Consider the following 19,810-nt stretch of genomic DNA (forward strand, 5'->3'; position numbering starts at 1 on the left):
GATTTAACTCATCATGGCTACTTACACTTTGGTTTGCCATTGTTGTCATAACCATTTTCATTGTGTCATACTATAGAGCATAGCGTACTTATAGCTTTTCTTGGTGGTCATGTGATTGGAAGTTTGATGCTGGATCTACAACATATTTTAGTTGCTATATATATAGCATAGTTCATGCCCATAAGTTTGACATTGTGACAAATAAAAAAGGTTTCCACAATTCTACTTTGACAGGAAATCTTTCTTAATCGCGTGGGATGCTCTGCTATTGTAGTCATATCTTTTGTGAATGTTTTAATTTTGTCTTTTAAATTAGATAAATTGATGATTCTAATTGTTGCCCTTGATGATTGTACCAGGTAGAACAAATTAACCACCCACCCACGAATAATCTTTTTGATTTTTATGTTTTGAATCTATTACAAAATAAGGTAAAGCACTTTTGACTTTTGTGCTCGTTAAATTGTATGAGCTGAATTAGTTATTTGGCATGGTAGAAATTTCTTTAATTAGATTTTTTTCACAATTAGATGATTTATTTTACTTAGTTTGTTGGAATAAGACTCCTGTAAGTACTGCTATTATAGATTTGTGTGTATGGCTGGATTTGATGACTCCTGTAAGTACTGCTATTTTAGATTTGTGTGTATGGCTGGATTTGATACAAGTCTTGGTGTGAAAGGCAACTCATTCATGGTAAGCCCAGAAGTACATGTTTCTTGATTGTAGGTATCTAATAATGTTGACGAGTAATTTTTTTCATACTGAATGTTTAGACTTGAAAGGCAGGTTTTGTGCGCTAATGTTAGTAGTCATTTGCTATACCTTATTTGATAATTTGATCAGTAATTCAGAGTCAAAGCTAAGCATTCTGACAAGAGCGTTTTTGTCCCTTTGTCACGGTTATTGTCTCACAGGCATGAACTAAACTGAATGCTTCTACTTGACACACGTTATGATTATTTGAGGATCATTATCGGGGCCTGATGATCTTGAAAGAAAGTCGTCTAGGAAACACTAAACACTACTTACAATATTGTTTGAATTTCAATGGGGATGGATGGATTGCATTGATCCAAAAAATAGTAGAGAAAAGAGAATGTACTTGGCTAATAGAACTTGGTTAGGGAAACAATTACTAGTGAGATGGTGATGGTCGATGACGATTAGGACGGATAAGATTAATCCAAACCAATCTGTCCCCATAAATTGTTTTCATACCCAACCAGCCATCCGCATTCATCACGCATCATAACCCTGTCTGTATCCATCGGATAGGGGAGAGAAGAAAAGGGAGAGAACAGCACAGCACAAAAGGCACGTGACCACCCATCCAGCCCAGCTCAACGTGTTAAGACTATAAAAGAAGCAAGGAAAAGTCCGGCTTAGGTAAAAACAGCTCCTCCTGCTTGTTGCGGCGGCGCCCCCCTGCTCGTTTATTTATTTATTTATTTATATTCCCTTGGAACGCAAACCAAACACTCCCTCTGGCTTCTCCCCCTTCCCCTACTTCATTTAATTTAATTAAATTAAGTTGCTAGCACTGGCTTATTCCTTCTTTTAAAAACCCAAGCCTGTTTTATTTTATTCTAGATCATAGATAGTATCTTCTTCCTTCTTTCTTTCTTTCTTTCTTTCTTTCTTCCTTTCCTTTCTTTTCATGCACACATACATAACCTACAGGTAGCAGGATATTCTTATCATTTCATATCATGACTCTAGTAATGAATCGCAACTACAGCTATAGTACTATTAAGCATCTGGGGCCAACTCCACTGTTGAGGAGCGGCAGCAGCGGTACTTGGAATGAGTTATTAGGAGGACATAGCAACGCTACTACTTCAGAGCATTACAGTAGCAGCTCGGTGATGATGATGGAGAAGAGACAGTTATTTCTTAGAAGCTACCAGTTCTGTAGGAAAAGAACCGTAACAGAAAGGATCAAGGGTTCTTTTATTAGAGTGAAGAGAGTGATGTGGCTCAAACTAAGATCTGTTCGTAAACTTAGAAGGTTGGTTTGGTCCAGACTCCGTAATGCATTCTGCTATCGCCGCAGAATTAGATTTCTCCCCCTTAAATTATAAACCATAATCATCACAACTCTCCCACCTGTACTTTCTGGTAGGAAGCTATAATATTAGTTTATAATTTAATTATTTTCTTTTGTTCCAGTAAATTTTTTGTTCTATTTTTTTGTGTTTTTAAAATAATTTTTTATTTAAAAATATATTAAAATAAAAAAATTGAATTTTTTTTATTTTTAATATTACACCAAACTTATTAGAAAATATTTTTAAAAATATTAATTTAATATTTTTTCAATTTAAAAATACTTTAAAAAAAAGAAGAAAAAGCTCTCTCATTCCCAAAATATGTATGCCTAATGCCTAGCCCTAGCTAGCCTGGGAATATTGAAGGGCTCGAATCTCGAACCCGGAACCCCGAACCCCGATCCCCGAATCCCGAAACCAGAACCCCCAACCCTCGAACCCCGAAAACCTGAAACCCAAACCCCCTAACCCCGAACCCAAAACCCTAAAATCCAAAACTCTAAAAATCTCAAACCCTAGACCCTAAAACTTAAACCCAAAACCCAAAACCCCAAACCAGAAAACCTGAAAACCTCAAACCCTAAAACTCAAACCCTAAATCCGAAACAAACTCAAACCCAAACTCTAAACTCGAAACTCGAAAACCTGAATTTCCGAACCCAAAACCCGAACCTTAACCTTGAACCCCCAAACCCCAATTCCTAACCCCTAAATCCTAAACACTAAAGCCTAAAGAATTCTGGCATGGGCGTCTTGAATCTTGATCACTGTTAAGGCCTTGCTTTACAAAAGCACATGTTTACATTAGTCTTTGTGTGTCTATTTGGAAGAGATCACCTATTGGTCTCCTTTAACCTCATAGCGTGGAATGTGATGGAGACATTAGAACAATGTCATAGATAACGTGAATGTATATATAAGGATGAAATTATCACTTTTTGATCTCGAGAGATTTAGAATGTCCAAGCGCGTGTAATTGTATTTTTAATTTGTATTTATTAATTAGGATTATTTTTATTATTTTATTGAACAATTTTATTTAATAGGTCATGATTTGGCTTTTACTATTTATATATAATTTTTCACATTATAGATAGTTTTAATGAATTAATAAAAGTTGCAGGGTTGTTGACTCCTCCCCCATCTCCTCTTCTTTGGCTCCTACTTCTTCCAAACTTTTCTTTTATTTACTTCTTTTCCTCACATCTCTCTTGTCCACTTCAATATGTTTGGTCACGTTATATTTTTTGCAATCCAATTTTGTTTTTAGTCTTTTTAATTTTTTCTTGTTGTATTGAATAAAACAAATTAGAATTAGCTTTTATTTTTATAATGTTTTTACTTGCAAAAATTTTTGTGATCTCAAAGCTAGTGTGGATACATTTACATAGTAGTAGTTGTATTCAATCCTGAATTTACAACTTATTCAAACCCGATGGAACTTACATGTTACACCATTATAGCTACATGCAAAGTTACCCCAACAATAATACCAAAGTTGCGACAAAGTTGAGACCCCCACTTTTAACTATCATGCCCTAGGCATTTTTAATAGGTGAAATTGTGATATGAATCACTTTTTTAATTTATCTAACTTGTCTAAAAATAAAAAGTTATTTGCTAAAATAAAACTCATTGGTACTACCTACTAGGAAAGTATTGAAGATTATCTCCTCACTAATTGGAATGAAATAAAACAAAAACTACAAAAACAAATACCTATTTCAATCTCATAGAATGAAAAATACATATTTGTTAGCAAATATGTAGTATATTTTAACTAGTATAAGATAAAATGTGCCATTAGCAAGCATGAGAGCATGGCTGTACGTAAGTTTTGTAAAGGTTAGTTTTGTAAAGGTTTGAATGATAATCTTAGAAAAGAATTGTTCGATCAAAGCAGCAAATAAAATATCAGAATCCACCACACGAGTGAACCAATTTCAAATTGAATCCCCTCCTTTTCATGGGAATGTTATCAGGCCTACAGTTGCAAACAAAATAGAAAACAATTCCCAGCGTCCCCAACGGCAGCAGTCTCCAACTTCTTCACAATGCCAAAAATCCACAAGTCAAGAAGACAACTAAAAATCTTTCTTGTTAGGGCATTCTGATGCTCTGTGCCCTGACCGCCCACAATTAAAACAAGAGCCTCCAAAGCTTCTGTTATGCACAATAAAGATGTCATGTCAATTTCAACGTATCTGTATATAATAGACGACTGCAACTTGTATGATCAAATATGTCCAAACCCTCAATCACACAAAACAGCAAAAGATAACAAACACAACAGTGGCAAAAAAGGAAACAAAAAAAAACAGGAGAAAAACAAAAAAGAAATCCACCAGCTGCCAACATCATGCATGTACCCAAATCTCATCCTATTGGGGTCACCAAAGATCTGATCGAGTGCATGATTACTGGATTCAACCAGAATACCAAACAACATCGCAGGGAAAGAATTAAACAAGAGGAACGCGAGCAAGTCTTGGCCAAGAGATGAGCCCACTAAAGCTGTCATTGCTATTGATATTGTGGCTTATGCTTTAAGGTTAATCATACTAGCAATATTGACTGGAAAAATGAACCCAAGTTTGCTATGACAAAAGAATATACCTATCCCGAGATGGTGGCCTGCTTGATCTTCTACCACCTATCAGCCAATCATCTCCACTGCTTCTCGACATCTGGGACCAACTATTCTCATTACTGTTACTTCGACCACCACGCCTGTACGTTCCTCCATCATCAGAATCTCTACCACTTCCCCGACCACGGGAAGATCTAAAGCCACCTCTCTGGCCCCTAGGACCCCCTCTAGCAGGACGATCCCTACTAGAAAACCTTCCATAAAAATCACCTGGAGGACCATCATCTTGCAATGCAGGCAACTGCAAACAAAGTTAATAAAAAGATTTTACTACTCTGCCAGAGACATAATCTACGGATTTTAGGCTGTATACTATCAGTGCAGCTAATTCAAGCAGCCTATGTGGTCATGTAGAAACAATGATAATGAGTGGCCAAAATCTAAAAAGAACCTTGGTGATCTTTGCAATAGTGTTTCCAGGTGGTATTTGCTTATTCAACAATTCTTTTGCAATCTCCTCTGGAAGATCAAAAACTGCTCCCTGAACCTGATATAAACTTATTATATTTAACTTGTTTTAAAGAATGAAATGCATCAAGAAGAAAAGAATCCACTGAACATGTTCAAAACATTTTGCAGAAACACACCCTTTCATCTGCAATAACATGTATTTTTCCAACTTCATCAGCTGCTGCAGGATAAACATCAGAAAGAAATCCAGTAACAGATCTAGCAGATAGAAACCCTCTAGAATATGTTGGATCCCGAGTCAACTGTAACGTTGCCCATCCCTGCAGATACAGAGGTCCAGTTCAAGTTAACAGCAAGATGCTAAAATAGCTATAAAGGTTGTAGTCCACCTATAATAGTAAAGGAAACAAATATACAGCAATTATCTAAAGAAAAAATTAAAAATAGCAAATAGATAAATTGTCAAGCACAGAAAACGAATAAACAAAATACCAGACCACATCCTAATCATAATACCTGATGGGTTGCATATTTACTACATTTCTGGAGTAGAAAAAGGATATCATCTACATGTTAATCAGAAAAGGAAATGCTTCTAGAAGTTTGCTACAGAAAATAACAGACTCAGGAATGTGCCAAGGCTGCATGTACAATTAAGTAAACATGGTTTCTGAGAAATCAGGGAATTTAGTTGACAGCAATACTAGCATCCATGGAACATGATCACAGGTGTTATGGCAAGTTGTCTTCAGCATGATTGAGTGAAAATGTGAGAGAAAAGCAAGCAGTCCTACCAACCACTTGCATTGCAAATAATGCACTTTTTGCGAGCGATTTCTTAATATTATTTAAACAGAAGCAGTTAGTTACTAAATTACTGTCCAACTAGAGACTAGCCTGATTAAAAAAGGAAACAAGCAATCATTGCACATTAGATCATATCAAATCTGCAAATTTCATGAGGAGCAATGCCTAAAAGAAAAATCAAGCACTTCGTTAAAATTTGAAATCTGATTGCTAGTTATTTACTTGTGCATGGCTAATGAGAGACCGAGATGAAGGAGGCTGAGAAAATCCACTCAAATGTGCTAGTGCAGCAGCAAGAGCATTTGTTCCTTGTTCTTCAATCAATTTCTGGGCAGTTGGGGTGAAAAACTCTACAGACTCAGGATGAACTCCACTTAGAGTGGCAACGACTTGCTCAGCTGATGACTCCAAAACCTCTTCAATTGCTGGTGGACTAACAAACTCAAACTTGCACCCTGCATCACGCTCAAGGGATCTGACAGTCCTCCTTTGACTGCTAGTGAACATCAAAATGGCTGTACCTTCCTTCCCTGCACGTCCAGTACGACCAGAGCGATGCACAAAAGTTTCTGCATCATTGGGAAGTTCATAGTGGATAATCTGGAGAAAAGGGCCAGCACAAGTTTCTTAGCTATTGAAAAAACAACCTGGGTGTTTGGGATAAAAACAAAGGAATGGAAAAAATTCAATTGAAAGATCTTGTGTGAAAAGTCATCTAGGCATTGAATATCATATATCTACATTCATGCTTTTCATAATGATTGAAGCACTTTTCTCACATCATTATAATAACAACTTAACCTGTCTCACTCAGAGTTACTGGGATAAATTCCATACTCTCTGAGTTCCAAAACACACAAAATCTAATCTTCAATATTAACTGTGGTAAGAGAGCCTATCTCAGCTTGTTTTTTAGAGAAAAAAAGCCCCCCCCCCCCCCCTCCCAATTCTTGCAGCTTTTAGAACACACAAAACTGACTAACATAAAAATAAATCAGAAAGTTACGAAAAGAACAGAGCTGTCTTATGTAATCATTACAAAAGGAGTGATATAAATTTCTTATGTAATCATAACAATAGCAATTCCATGACTTTACCAAATCAACGTTTGGGATATCAAGCCCACGAGATGCAACGTCAGTGGCAACAAGCACAGTGAACTTTCCCTGTCGAAAACCATTCAAAGTTCTCTCCCTCTGATGCTGAGATATATCTCCATGCAATGCCTCCGAAGCTATAGTGTTTGTTAGCGCCATAGAGACTTCATCAGCATCTCGTTTGGTCTGAGTAAAGATAATAGTCTTCCCACCCTTTGCATAGACCTAAATATAATGGAAATGTTCTCTGCTTTAGAAACAACAGTTACCTCTGGTTCTGAAATCACTTCAATCAATAATGAGTCCCATTATCATGACAGTAATTGATAATGTATGAAACAAATAATGCATTGCAGTAAAAAATTACTAACAAGGTAAATGTTTTATCATAAAAGACAAAAGTTTGTCACTGTAAGTACCGATTTTCACTCAGATAGATGTAAGTGACACATATAAAAGTGTATAACAAAATCTTTGTAGGGTTTTCTAAATGAAAAGTATTCAAGTGTGTGCCTACAGAATTCTAGCATGGTCTTTGTTGCTTATCATGGAAGTGCTTCCCCAAGTTCAGTTTTCCAAAGTTTGCTTGCACAGATTCTGACAATCCTCTAAAATATAGCAACCTAACAGTGTCTATTTAAGAAGTCCTGGAATCTTTAAATACAGTGTATACATATTCTTTGGGGCAAAAAAGTTAAGATCCTGCAATGCCATTTTTTTTTTTCAATTAAGATATGATGGGATGTTGACACCTCATACTACAAGGACAAAATTGATATATTTTTAGTTTTATTTTCTTGAAAGTAAGCTAATGCAGCATTTTATTTTATTTTATTTTTTGTTCTGAATGAGCAATGCTTGCACAAACCATCTGGAACACGAACAAAGCTCTCTTCAGAACTTATGCAGGCTCAGGCACCTGTAGAAACTCCAATAATAAAGACATAAATAGATTTTGAATGACGGGACTGCCAACTCATACCGTTACAAGATCACTAAGAATGGTACGCTTCGAAGCTGCTGTGGCTGATAGCGCATAAAGTTTGATTCCTTCTGCCAGCTTTTCCTCTTGATCACCAACCTGTGAAAGAGGAAAGGATAACAAACATATTTTTAGGTTTAAATCCATCACAAAGGTAAATAAGATAAATTTATTAATCTTCTTGTTTACTGTCAAGGTGCACGCAGTAACTTATTCATTTTGTTTATTTTTTTCTTTTCTTTTCCACACCCAACTCCAAAAAATACTGTGCTAGTAAAGTTCTCTAATTATCCAGTACCAGCAGAAACTTGCATAACAAGAATCAAAGAACACACAGACATGATAAAAGAAAGGGGATTATACCAAGTCAATTTGCAAAGGATTATCCAAATATTTCCTTGCCAATTTTTTAACCCAGGTAGGCATAGTTGCAGAGAAAAGCATGCTCTGTCGCTTTGATGGTAGATTTTCTAAAATAACTTCCACATCCTCCTCAAATCCAAATGAAAGCATTTGATCAGCCTCGTCAAGGACCAAATATTCAACCTCTCCCAATTTGAGGCTGTTACCTTTCAATAGGTCAATGATTCGACCAGGAGTTCCAACCACAACGTCAACTCCACGAGAAAGAGCACTTTGTTGTGTGACATACGAAACCCCTCCATAGACACAAACACTGCTCAAATAAGGTGCAGACTCTTTAATTTCTTTCTCTACTTGCTTTGCTAGCTCCCGAGTAGGTGCTAGGACCAAAACTTTAGGAAGCCTACCAGTTCGCCTGTTAAGAAGCAAAAGAAAAACATTAATGAAGCACATGAACCCACATTAACAAAGGGTAGAAGACATGTGAGGCAGGTATAGTGAGCACCCACCTTTGCGAACCTCTTAGCTCAGCATCTTCAGTAAGGCGTTTGATGATCGGAATGCCAAAGGCTAATGTCTTGCCAGTCCCAGTCTTTGCACGAGCAATGAGATCTCGACCTTCCAGAGCCGGAATTAAAACAGCTCTCTAAATCATTGAAAATCAAAAGGATAAGTTAAGTGGTTAGAAAAGGGATAATAACATTGTACAGGAAAGTAAACTAACTAAATATCCCAAACAAGTGATGTCCTAGGAAAATTAGGGACGGGACATTGATGATATCTCAAATAACAGCATGTATTATTAATGCAGTAAAAAGCAAAGAAAAAGAGTAAACTAAGAAATGTGGAGCGCAATGTAATGGAACGTGACAAAAATAATGATAGTGATAATAAAAACCAGAGGATAGAAATAGCAGTAACAAACAAGAACAAGATAAAAGGAAAAGAGGGAAGTACAGACTTGAATGGGAAAAAGGTGAGTGATTCCTCGATTCTGGAGGGTTTGGACAAGGCGGTGAGGCAAACCCAATTTAGAAACGTCAAGTTCGTCCTCACTAGTATTGCTACTTGGCTCAGTTTCAGAAGAAGCGTAATCGACATCAGCACCGCCGGCATCGACATCAGCTTCGAAATCAGAAAACCCATCTAGCCCCTTGAAGGCCTCTTCGCTGAGGATGGAATTTGGGGAAGCGATAGCACTAGGAGGAGAGAAGCTGCTGCTGCTATTATTAATAATAAGGCTGTGTTTAAAGCTAAGTTGCGTTTTGGCTATTAAAGAATTGAAATGAGGAGGCCTTTCAGACAAAAAAGGAGCAGACGACGAAGAAGGATATGGTATAGCTGGTGACGAATGTGTCGTCGTCGTTGCTCTTCTACAACTATTAGTAGTAGTAGAAGGGAAAAGAGAAGAAACCCCAATTACAGTACAAGTAGAAGCCATTTTTTTTTTATTCTTCTTCTTCGTAATTTCACCCTCTGCTAAAGGGAAGGGAAGGGAGAGTTGGAAGTATAGAGAGAATGTGATGTTTAAGGGGTGTAGCCGGCGAGCGAGTTTGTAGTGTATAGTGCAAAGTAAGAGTGGGAAGGAGAAGAAGGAAGATAAGGGCGCGCCTTCTCAAAAACTTATGGCCTTGGAAACCTCCACCTCTTCCTTTGCTCTTTAACCTTTACTTGTCGATAAATAATATAGAACGATAGATATCTGTATTTAAAAATGCTTGCTGCCCTGAACAAAGGCCAAAATACAATGAGCATCTGATCTGATGATTCATAGGAGATATTTTATCTCCTGGACTTCATTTTGTGGGCTCGCTCACTGGCCCACTAACCCACCTCTCTTTCTTTTTTTTTTTTTTTTTTTACTTTAGAAAAAAAAAAAAAACAAAAAACACACCAGGAGAAAAAGAAATGTCCCCGTAGTTTTTTTTCTTTCGAAAAACAAATATGTTTGATAACTCCACATGTAATTTTATTGTTGAATCATGCTATATTCTCATCCTATTTACTAGTAAATCTCAATGCCAATATATTATCATAATTTGGTTTATTTTGATACTACGAACAAAATCACTTGATGAACCTATCTTCAGAGGGTGATATTAGCAAAATTAATAGCATTAAGAGATTATTATTTCTTATGACCTCCATCTTGTCCAGTTCATTGGCCAGTTGGCATTAATGCTTTATTATTTTTTTAATTTAATTTTCTAATTAAAAAAAAAGTAGCCATACTTACATCAGGTAAGGTATATTAAAGATTATTATTATTTTGATTTTTTTATATTTAAAATTAGAAAATATTTTTTATTTTGAAATATATTAAAATAATAATTTTTTATTTTTTTTAAATTATTTTTAATATAACATATTAAAATGATTTAAAAATAAAAAAAATCAAAATTTTAAAAACATACCCGTAATTTCCTGCAGTTAAATTAATTATTAAACCTTTTTTTGTTCAAGGGAGAAAAAAAAAAAGCTGGCAAAGAAAAATAATGAAATAAAGGAAGAGAGAAAGAAATTGGAGAACAGATATATTGAAATTGCAATCCCCTCCCTCCGTCTGTCTAACAGCGATATCAATCCTCTCCTCCGCCATAATTGCGTGCTAGTTGTTTGAGTAAACGGAGGAGCAACGCCTCCTTATCTTTCCCTTTTACTTCCTTAACACTCCGACTCCGTCAGTCAGATCTCGTCACCTCTCCCTAATTAATATTCTGTAAGTTGGTGGTTTCATTTCTATCATCTCCATATTCATCAATTAACACTACCACTTTTACATTTATTTATTTGTAGCTACAGGATGTTTTTTTTATTTGTCAATCTTTCTCCTCTTTCTGACAGTAATGATTCGGTTTAGGGTTCGCGATTTCCAAAGCTCCTGCTCCTCCAATTGTATGAAGAAAATGATTACAATACATTATTATTAATTAACTCACTCATCAAGGTTCCTTCCTATTTACTTCTTATGCTCATTATTCATCTGCTTTCGCCAATTTTATTTTTTATTTTCAGTCGTTAACTATTTGTTCATTTATTTGGATGATTGTAGGCACAATTTTTTCCTTCTGGTTGATTAGTTATTTTCCTTGCTTGCTCACGATGGCTGAATTGCTGCCAATTTACTTTAGCATTATTGCTTTCTTTTGCGCCTTGGGAGCTATGGCTTTGGCTATTTTCCACATCTACAGGCACCTTCTGAATTACACTGAACCTACTTATCAGAGATACATTGTCCGCATCATCTTTATGGTCCCGGTTTGTGCTTCTCTTCTTTGTCACTTGCTGCTATTTTATATATACTAGTTCAATCAAGAAACATGAAGGAAAATGAAGAAGAAAAGAGAGAGATTTTACCAAATCACCAAGATAGTAAATAAGGAAAAAATGTGCGCTTATAATCTAGCAGAACCTTTTTTTTTTTTAATAAACATCGGAAAAAGAAAGTGAGTAGAAAGATGTTTTATTTAATAATCATGATAAGAGTTTTTTGTCTAGTTTTCATTAAGAAAAAAAAATCTTCACCTTTAACAGTCAGTTAAGCATGTTCAAACAAATATTTGTGAACGAATGGTCTAAAATGCGCAGAAGCTATACTTTGTGCATGATTGCATGTTAATCTATTCACAAAGCATGCGGAACAATCTGTTTGTCCTGTTGCTTTTGCTGTTTCTGGAAGGTGTAACTGAGAAAGATTTTCTTTTGGTCAAATGCTCACAGGTTTATGCATTGATGTCCTTCTTGTCCCTAATTTTTCCAGAGAGTTCAATCTATTTCAATTCCATTCGTGAAGTGTAAGTGTATTTCGTTGTTTTATAAAATTGCAGTAGCCTCTATCTATTTATATACTGTGTATCTAAATTTGTATTGATATCCAAATGTCACAATATTTCCTAACAAAGTGGATTACAATAGCAAGCATCTATGTATCATTCCTACATGAGCTTGGAGTTATTGATTACCAACAAGCATTAATTGTTAGCTTAAATTTTCCTTCCTTTTCCTTTCCTTGTATCTCGCTTCAAAATACAAATGGACAGTTGAATTACTCTTGTAGGCATACAGATTGTATCATCCAGACATTTAGTGTTGATAAATGCAATTGTACATCGAATCAGTAGGGCATTTAAGCTCAAAACACTAAGATTTCCTATGAAAGAATGGTTGATTGCAAACATTGTCTGGTGATGGTATTGTTTTGAAATGGTCATGGTGATTATGTGATGGCACAGTGGTTGTGATGGTAGTGTTACTATTAATCTGGATGGCTTTGTGTCACCAGGTATCAATCCAAGGGTTCTTCTGAGGCCTGCTAGTGGTCTGATCTGGGTTAGATCCACATATTTAGCTGGTGTGTCATTTGATAAGCTCTTGAGATGCCACTCTGGGACATGGGGTCTTCCCTGTGTTCTGCAGTAGCATAGATTGACCACCTTCCCCTTTCTACCATTGTCGAACCAAGGGGTGACAGTAACTGGCTCAATGTTTTTCACCTTCCTTTGTGTTATCATTCCGTAAATTTGACACTATTACTGTTAAATGTTATTCTACTTCATGCTCCTTGGAATGAATAAGCCAACCTTATCCTGCATCCAACAATATCCCAAAAAAATTTATGCAGACAACTAGGATCTTGTAATGATAATATTCCCGTTGCAGGGGCTAAGAAGCTTTCTTTGTGTAGTATATACTGCATGAACCATTTATGCTAATGATTTATTAACTGTTTCAGTTATGAAGCTTGGGTCATTTATAACTTTCTGTCCTTATGCCTGGCTTGGGTTGGCGGCCCTGGAGCAGTTGTGCTAAGTTTAAGTGGGCGGGCTATGAAGCCATCATGGTGTCTGATGACTTGTTGCTTTCCTCCCGTTCCATTGGATGGGTGAGTTCCTCTTTTTTTATGGCTTTGGGGCATGCACAAATCTCATTTACCTGTTTTGTTCAGAAAATATTTACTCCATAACCTGCAGTTGTATATTCACTGAAGTTCGTTATCATTAATTTCTGTCTGAGTTTTGAGTTTTGATTCAATGCAGGCGTTTTATCCGGAGGTGCAAGCAGGGCTGTTTGCAGTTTGTGATTCTGAAGCCTTTTTTAGTTGCTGTTACACTCATACTTTATGCAAAAGGAAAATACAAGGATGGGAATTTCAGTCCTAACCAATCGTATCTGTATCTCACCATTATATACACAATCTCGTATACAATGGCATTGTATGCTTTGGCATTGTTTTATGTGGCATGCAAAGATCTGCTTCAGCCTTTCAACCCAGTTCCGAAGTTTATCATCATCAAATCTGTTGTTTTCTTGACTTACTGGCAGGTAAAACTTTATCCGCAGTTTGTTCTCATTATGAAGCTTTACAGACTGATTGTTCAAAGTTTTGTTTGCATGCAATGTGCTCGTAGTTGAAGTCTTTGTGCTATCCCTGAAGAGCAGAGAAAGCACATGATTCTCGAGTGACTTTTCAAGTTTATGCCTATTGGATTCAAAATGACTTGATCTGTATGCAAGCCTTTGCATGATTTCCTATCTGGTAACGTTGCTGCAAGTTTTAGTCTGATAAGTCATATTTTGTGCCCCACATGTATGAGGACACATGTAACAAGCCTTTTCAGCTGCCTAAGTTGTGCTGCTATTACTTCTTAGAACTCTTGGTGCCTTTTAGCTTTCCCTATTCACCGTCTGTGCACAAGTTGCAGAGAGTTAAGAACGATTAAAACATTAACTGAAATTCATCAAGAAATCAAGTAGAGTAAATAGCAATTTCAGGTAGTACCTTGACTGACTCCCGAACCTTAATTCTCAAGAGCTCTCCAATGATACCCCTTGCCCCCTTACAATCACAGTTAATTCTCGGGGTTCTCTAGAGTCTGTAGAACTAATCTACTTGATAGGAAATTCCAAAGGATCTTTTATGCTAAGAAAGAAAATAAATCTCCTAGGAAAAATTCATATTCTTCTTATTCTGACATTCTTCCTGCATCAATTCGTAACATCTAACTACAGCATGCTTTACCTTTAGTATTTTATTTACAAATCGCAGGATATGAAAAAAGAAAAAAAAAAGAGACATTTACCAATGTAAGAGAAGCGTAATGTTGTTTAGAACTTATTACTTTCTCTTAGAATTGTGAGAGATATACTTGCAGACTATTATTATCTTCTCTTTGTTGTTTTTCTTCTTCGCAATATTGGTGTAGTGATACCAGTCTGCGATTGGAGCTTCAGTTTGTAAAAATTCTTGATATGGCACCACCAATGTTGCTTTTTGATAGGATCCCTTCATTATTAGGTCCTAGCATCCATCTGCTAAAAGGAATCATCTACCTCTGTGCCTCATTATTAGTTATTAGATTTGGGAGTAATTACCTTTTGAAACTCTCATTCTCCTAATACACTGGCCGACTGCCTCCCCTTCTGAGCCTAAAAAGCGGGGGGAAATTCAATTGTTCTTACTTCTTCAATGTAGAATGCATCTACTTTATTCTTTGAGTGTCCTAGTCTCATGTTAAATTTATCTGTGGACAATTAAAAGATGGGAGCAAAAGAAGTGTGAGCTTGGTGATGATCTAGTTATGTTTCTATTTTTCTTCTTTAGGGAGTTCTGGTTTTTCTTGCTGCAAAGTCTGGATTTATAAAGGATGCAGAGGAAGCTGCTCAGTTTCAAGATTTTATTATATGTGTGGAGATGCTTATAGCTGCTGTTGGTCATCTTTATGCATTTCCATACAAAGAGTATGCTGGTGCGAATATTGCTGGGTCTTGTGATCTGACACGCAGTCTTGCACATGCCCTGAAGTTGAATGACTTATACCATGACACTGTTCACCAGGTATGCCTGACAAATTTTTGTTTCCTCCCATGGGTCCTTTCAAAACCATGCCTATTTATATGCCAATGATTATTAAAATATTTGCAGTTTGCACCTACTTATCATGATTATGTGCTCTACAACCATACTGAGGGTGATGAGGGAACAAGAAAGTATCGCTCGCGAACCTTTGTGCCAACTGGCCACGAGATGGATGCTGTGAGGAAAAACAAACTCGTATTTGGAAACAAGATAGACGAGATTCAGCTATCCAGTCAGTCTTCCTCCGCCACAAGCACACCCAAAAATGATACCTCAGTGCTCAATTCTGCACATTCTGATGCAATGAAATCTTCCCTTCTTGTGGATTCTTCTAATTCTGTATCTGCACCATATGACATGTCACTTATTGACATGGACTTCTCCAATTACCCTGCAAAAGTTGCTGCTGCAAATGAAACTAGTAGGTGACAAGAATGGAGGGACTGAAACAAAAGGGTAAGATAAGTACCCTTAAAGCAAAGAGTTGAGGAATATGAGGTTGTCTTTCTGCTTCAGGAAAGAAATGTGTGCTATCATTGGTGTCAATTTCCTTGAGAGTGTTTCATAGCCCTCAGTCCTCTATTTTCATTTGGTTTAAGCATTTCACTTGCTGATGTCAGGCTTCTCTATTGTTGCCTGTTTGTCCATGGTTATCTACCTTTGTTGCCTATTCTGCTTTGTAGATACAGAACTTTTAGACGTCATACTTAAGACATTAGAGGTCACCATAAAATTGGCTGAATTGTTTGTTTACCCTTCAAATATCAATGATTGTCCACCCTGCTTCCACTTGTGTTCAAGATATGGAAATTTTAGATTTCACGTTTGCAATTTCCCATTTGCAACGTGAAATTGCGTTTTGATTCTTGTGAACTTGTTTTTGCTGTTGCATGTGTGCTAAACCAGGGCCATTATGTGAGTTGTGGATTTAACTCATCATTGCTATTTTACATTTCGGTTTGCCATCCTCGTCATAACTATTTGCATCATGGCATACTAAGAAAGGGTACTTTTAGCTTTTCTTGCTGTTGTCAAGTAATTGGAAAAAGGTTGTAGGATTTGAAGTTTGATGCTGGAATCTACATATTTTGGTTACCATGGCAGGGTTTTGTGTCCCATAAATTTGACCTTGTCACAAGAAACAGGTTTCCACAATTCTACTTTGACAGGAAGTCTTTCCTAATTGCGTGGGATGTCATTATAATCTTAGTAATAATATAGTTATTTCTTTCATGGATGTTTAAATTGTGTTATTCAAAGGAAGTAAATTGATGATTCTAATTGTTGCACTTGATGATGTTACTGGGTGAAGCAAAACCACCCCACCCCCGAATGATCTTTTAGCAGGTGCAAGGGTTTTTTTTTTTTTGTAAAAAATAATATTTAGATGGTTTTATTTTAATTAGATAATAAAAAAAACAAGTACTAACAATCGGAAAATATCTAAATATTCTCAGTAACTCATGACAAAACTATCATTACACTATTGTTTTCACTCTATATCAACAGTGTTTTTCCACAGTTCCAATTAGGTATTATTAATGTTTTGACTCTACCATAGAATAGGAGAAAGCACATTTGACTTTTGAGTCCGTTGAATTCTCTGTGCTGAATTATTTATTTGCCATGGTTAAAAGTTGAAAGTCTCTGATTATATTGTTTTCGCAAGTTAGATGATTTATTTTACGAATTTATTTACTTATTTTGTTGGAATCTCTCTCTCTTTTCAAGTATTATTTTAGATTTGCTACACAAGTAGTCTTGGTGTGAAAGGCACTTCATCCATGCATGGTAAACTCAGAAGTACATGCTTAAGGTCTTGATTGTAGGTATCAAATGTTGACAACAGGTGATTTCCAGAGAATCAAGATAAGACAATTTCCTACTGAATGTTTAGACTTGCAAGGCAGGTTTTGTGCGCTAATGTTAGTAGCCATTTGTTACAACTGTCCTGATTATTTGATCTGTAATATTTCAGAGTCAAAGTTTAGAAAGCTAAGCATTCTGACTAAAGTTTTTTTTTTTTTTTTTGCCCTTTTCACGGAAATTGCCTTGCATGCATGAACTGAACGCTTCTACTTGACACATCTTGTGATTATTTGAGGCTCATTATCATGGCATGATGATCTTGGTACTGGACTTGAAAGAAAGCCATGTGCTACCAAGGGCTGACAAAAGAGATAGTATTTGTTTCTTAAAAAGTAGTTTTTAAAAAATTATTTTTAAAATTTTATTATATTTGTTTGTCATTAAAAAAGTTGATCAACAAAAAAATACTTTTCAGTTAAAGAAAAATTTGGTTTGGTTTTCAGGAAAGTGTTTTCCTGGAAAATTTAGACAAAAAACACTTTCTGAAAGTTTTGAAAAATTTAGAAATGTCGTATTATTTACTGATTATATTAAATTTGGTCTTTAAACTTTTGATTGTTATATATATTTTGTTTTGAATGTTTATTTTTCAATCTCATCTTTTAAAATTTAATTTTTATATTAACTTTGGTCCTCATTTTTATAATTGTTATTTGCTTTTCCCTTATCATTTTTTTATTGAAATTTTTTATCTATCAAATTTGATCCTCATTCTTTTAATTGTTACTTATTTTATTTTAAATAATTTATGAAATGTTAATTATTATTATTTTAATTTCTTCATCTTTTATTTTTTTTTAAAAAAATTGATCTCTATTATTTTGATTAATATTTATTTTATTTGAAATAATTTATGAAATTATATTTTTTTCAATTTCATTCTTATTCAACTTTTTAATTTGTAAGATTTGTTCATCATTATTTTAATAAACTTGAAAAAAATAAAACTTAATAAGTTATTTGCCAGCTCATTTTTCATGATATAACCAAACACTGGAAAATATTTTTCAACTTATTTTCCATTACATTACCAAACATCAGAAAATAATTTATTTTTCCGAAATTTACTTTTAAAAAATATATTTTTCAACAGGAACTAATGAAAAAAAGTACCGCTAGTAATTAATATTAATTAACAGAAACACACTGTGTGTATTATAATTAATAGAATTTGTTTAGCGTGGGAAAACACTGTACAGCAGGCATGATTCATTGTAGATTATAATATTGGAATTATATTTTTTCCCCTCAAGAACTACTTGAACTGGTCAGCAGGCATAGATTGACCCAAACCGATCCACAAAAAACTTTTCAAACCTAACCAGCCATCTACATTCATCATGCATCATAAACCCAACCTTTTAATTTGGGAGAGAAAAGAAAAAGGGAAAGAACAACACAAAAGGTACGTGACCGCCCATCTTTATCCTTCTAAATTTCCTGCCCAACGTACGTGTGAAGAGTATAAAAGAAGGAAGGAAAAGACCGGCTTGGGTCCAGCTCCTTCCTACTGCGGCGGCGCACTGCTCGCACAAAACTCCACAACAGGGAGAAGCAACATCAACTTAGTTATTATATTCCCTTATAACGCAAGCCAAACAGACCCCTTGGCCTCTTCCCCTTCCGCCTCCTCCCTCCCTCCCTTCTTATGTTGTACGTATTGGCTTATTTATCTCTGCTTTAAAATCTCTCACCTGTTTTATTTTAGATCAGATCATAGATAGCCAGCTACCTTTTTCTTCCTTTCTTTCTGTCCTCTTTTTTTTTTTGAAAAGTTCTTTCTTTCTATCCATCAATTTCCATTTCATGCACACATAACCAGGTAGCTAGCTAGCTAGCAGGAGTGATCATCATGGCTCTGGTAATGAACCGCAACTACAGCTACAACACTAGCCATCATCTGGGGCCAACTCCGCTGTCGAGGAGCAGCAGTAGCGGTACTTGGAATGAGTTATTAGGAGGATATAGCAATAGTTCAGAGCATTACAGCAGCAGCAGCTCAGTGGTGATGATGGAGAAGAGACAGTTATTTCTTAGAAGCTACCAGTTCTGCAGGAAAAGAACCCTAACAGAAAGGATCAAGGGTTCTTTGATAAGAGCGAAGAAAGTGATGTGGCTGAGACTAAGATCTGCTCGTAAAATTAGAAGGTTGGTTTGGTCCAGACTCCGTTATGCATTCTACTGTCGCCGCAGAAGAAGATTTCTTCGCCTCATCAACCATAATCATCACAACTCATCCACCTGCACTTTCTGGTAGGAGGACTATAAATATATATATTGGGCTGTTTCTTTCTTTCTTTCTTTCTTTTCTTTTTCTAGTATTATTCTTCAGGGGAAAAAACTGTTTCTTCCTAGTTTCTCTAGTCTGTGTTTTATGCCTGGCTCTAGCTAGCCTGGGAATATTGAAGGGCTAAAATCCTTTTTACAATATTGATGTTCAATTAAGTTGATTTTTGGTAATACATACATACATATATATATACATACATATATATATATACATACATATATATATATATATATATATGATCTGGTGCTGTTGTTAATTAATTTCGCTCTTCTGCGCATGCTAGATGCTAAAACTAAAAGCAGTCCTTTTTCCTGTGTAAGATAAGATTGATGTATTAAGTTCCGCAACTTGAAATATAATCGATCGAGGAACACTTTACTGTATATATTTGCGTGTGTGTGGAAAATGGTGTTCATCTTGTTACCGAAACCTCT

The 19,810-nt window shown here is 35.7% G+C and overlaps 3 protein-coding genes and 1 long non-coding RNA gene across 6 annotated transcripts; 3 read left to right on the forward strand and 1 right to left on the reverse strand.

Annotated features, from left to right (window-relative positions):
- Positions 1-92: 92 nt before the first annotated feature.
- On the forward strand, positions 93-2,176 carry LOC18098465 (uncharacterized). Its single transcript, XM_052453136.1, has one exon. It carries the CDS (start codon positions 1,713-1,715, stop codon positions 2,082-2,084), a length of 372 nt encoding a protein of 123 aa, XP_052309096.1. The 5' UTR covers positions 93-1,712; the 3' UTR covers positions 2,085-2,176.
- A 1,725-nt stretch (positions 2,177-3,901) lies between these two features.
- On the reverse strand, positions 3,902-10,060 carry LOC18098466 (DEAD-box ATP-dependent RNA helicase 3, chloroplastic). Of its 2 annotated transcripts, none has more exons than XM_024602198.2 (10): positions 9,323-10,060; positions 8,871-9,007; positions 8,362-8,776; positions 7,999-8,097; positions 7,017-7,241; positions 6,142-6,519; positions 5,289-5,432; positions 5,093-5,182; positions 4,668-4,942; positions 3,902-4,214 (listed from the first exon to the last, which is right to left on the reverse strand). In XM_024602198.2, exons 1-10 carry the CDS (start codon positions 9,800-9,802, stop codon positions 4,136-4,138), a joined length of 2,322 nt encoding a protein of 773 aa, XP_024457966.1. In that variant the 5' UTR covers positions 9,803-10,060; the 3' UTR covers positions 3,902-4,135. The 2 variants fall into 2 exon arrangements, with proteins under 2 accessions (XP_024457966.1, XP_006382239.1); XM_006382177.3 differs by having other exon boundaries at positions 5,093-5,188; positions 9,323-10,059.
- A 771-nt stretch (positions 10,061-10,831) lies between these two features.
- LOC7479125 (uncharacterized) lies at positions 10,832-16,084 on the forward strand. Of its 2 annotated transcripts, none has more exons than XM_002306200.4 (8): positions 10,832-11,080; positions 11,206-11,308; positions 11,414-11,619; positions 12,082-12,155; positions 13,094-13,243; positions 13,398-13,683; positions 14,963-15,196; positions 15,284-16,084. In XM_002306200.4, exons 3-8 carry the CDS (start codon positions 11,464-11,466, stop codon positions 15,644-15,646), a joined length of 1,263 nt encoding a protein of 420 aa, XP_002306236.2. In that variant the 5' UTR covers positions 10,832-11,080; positions 11,206-11,308; positions 11,414-11,463; the 3' UTR covers positions 15,647-16,084. The 2 variants fall into 2 exon arrangements, with proteins under 2 accessions (XP_002306236.2, XP_024457967.1); XM_024602199.2 differs by having other exon boundaries at positions 11,222-11,308.
- A 2,038-nt stretch (positions 16,085-18,122) lies between these two features.
- LOC127905300 (uncharacterized) lies at positions 18,123-19,546 on the forward strand. The gene is made up of 2 exons (XR_008059190.1): positions 18,123-18,739; positions 18,909-19,546. It is a non-coding gene; the product is annotated as an uncharacterized LOC127905300 (long non-coding RNA).
- The last annotated feature ends 264 nt before the right edge of the window (positions 19,547-19,810 follow it).

Source organism: Populus trichocarpa, chromosome 5 (assembly GCF_000002775.5).
Source record: "Populus trichocarpa isolate Nisqually-1 chromosome 5, P.trichocarpa_v4.1, whole genome shotgun sequence".
Taxonomy (NCBI): Eukaryota; Viridiplantae; Streptophyta; class Magnoliopsida; order Malpighiales; family Salicaceae; genus Populus; species Populus trichocarpa.

Bases quoted from the DNA above. Each gene is read 5' to 3' on its own strand.
- LOC7479125 (XM_002306200.4), top strand. From the start codon at position 11,464: ATGGCTGAATTGCTGCCAATTTACTTTAGCATTATTGCTTTCTTTTGC. The intron at 12,156-13,093 runs GTAAGTGTATTT...TAACTGTTTCAG, and splicing joins TTCAATTCCATTCGTGAAGT to TTATGAAGCTTGGGTCATTT. The intron at 13,684-14,962 runs GTAAAACTTTAT...TTTCTTCTTTAG, and splicing joins TTTTCTTGACTTACTGGCAG to GGAGTTCTGGTTTTTCTTGC.
- LOC18098465 (XM_052453136.1), top strand. From the start codon at position 1,713: ATGACTCTAGTAATGAATCGCAACTACAGCTATAGTACTATTAAGCAT.
- LOC18098466 (XM_006382177.3), bottom strand. From the start codon at position 9,802: ATGGCTTCTACTTGTACTGTAATTGGGGTTTCTTCTCTTTTCCCTTCT. The intron at 5,189-5,288 runs GTGTGTTTCTGC...AGTTTATATCAG, and splicing joins ATGTTATTGCAGATGAAAGG to GTTCAGGGAGCAGTTTTTGA. The intron at 4,215-4,667 runs GTATATTCTTTT...TGTGCATAACAG, and splicing joins AGGCCACCATCTCGGGATAG to AAGCTTTGGAGGCTCTTGTT.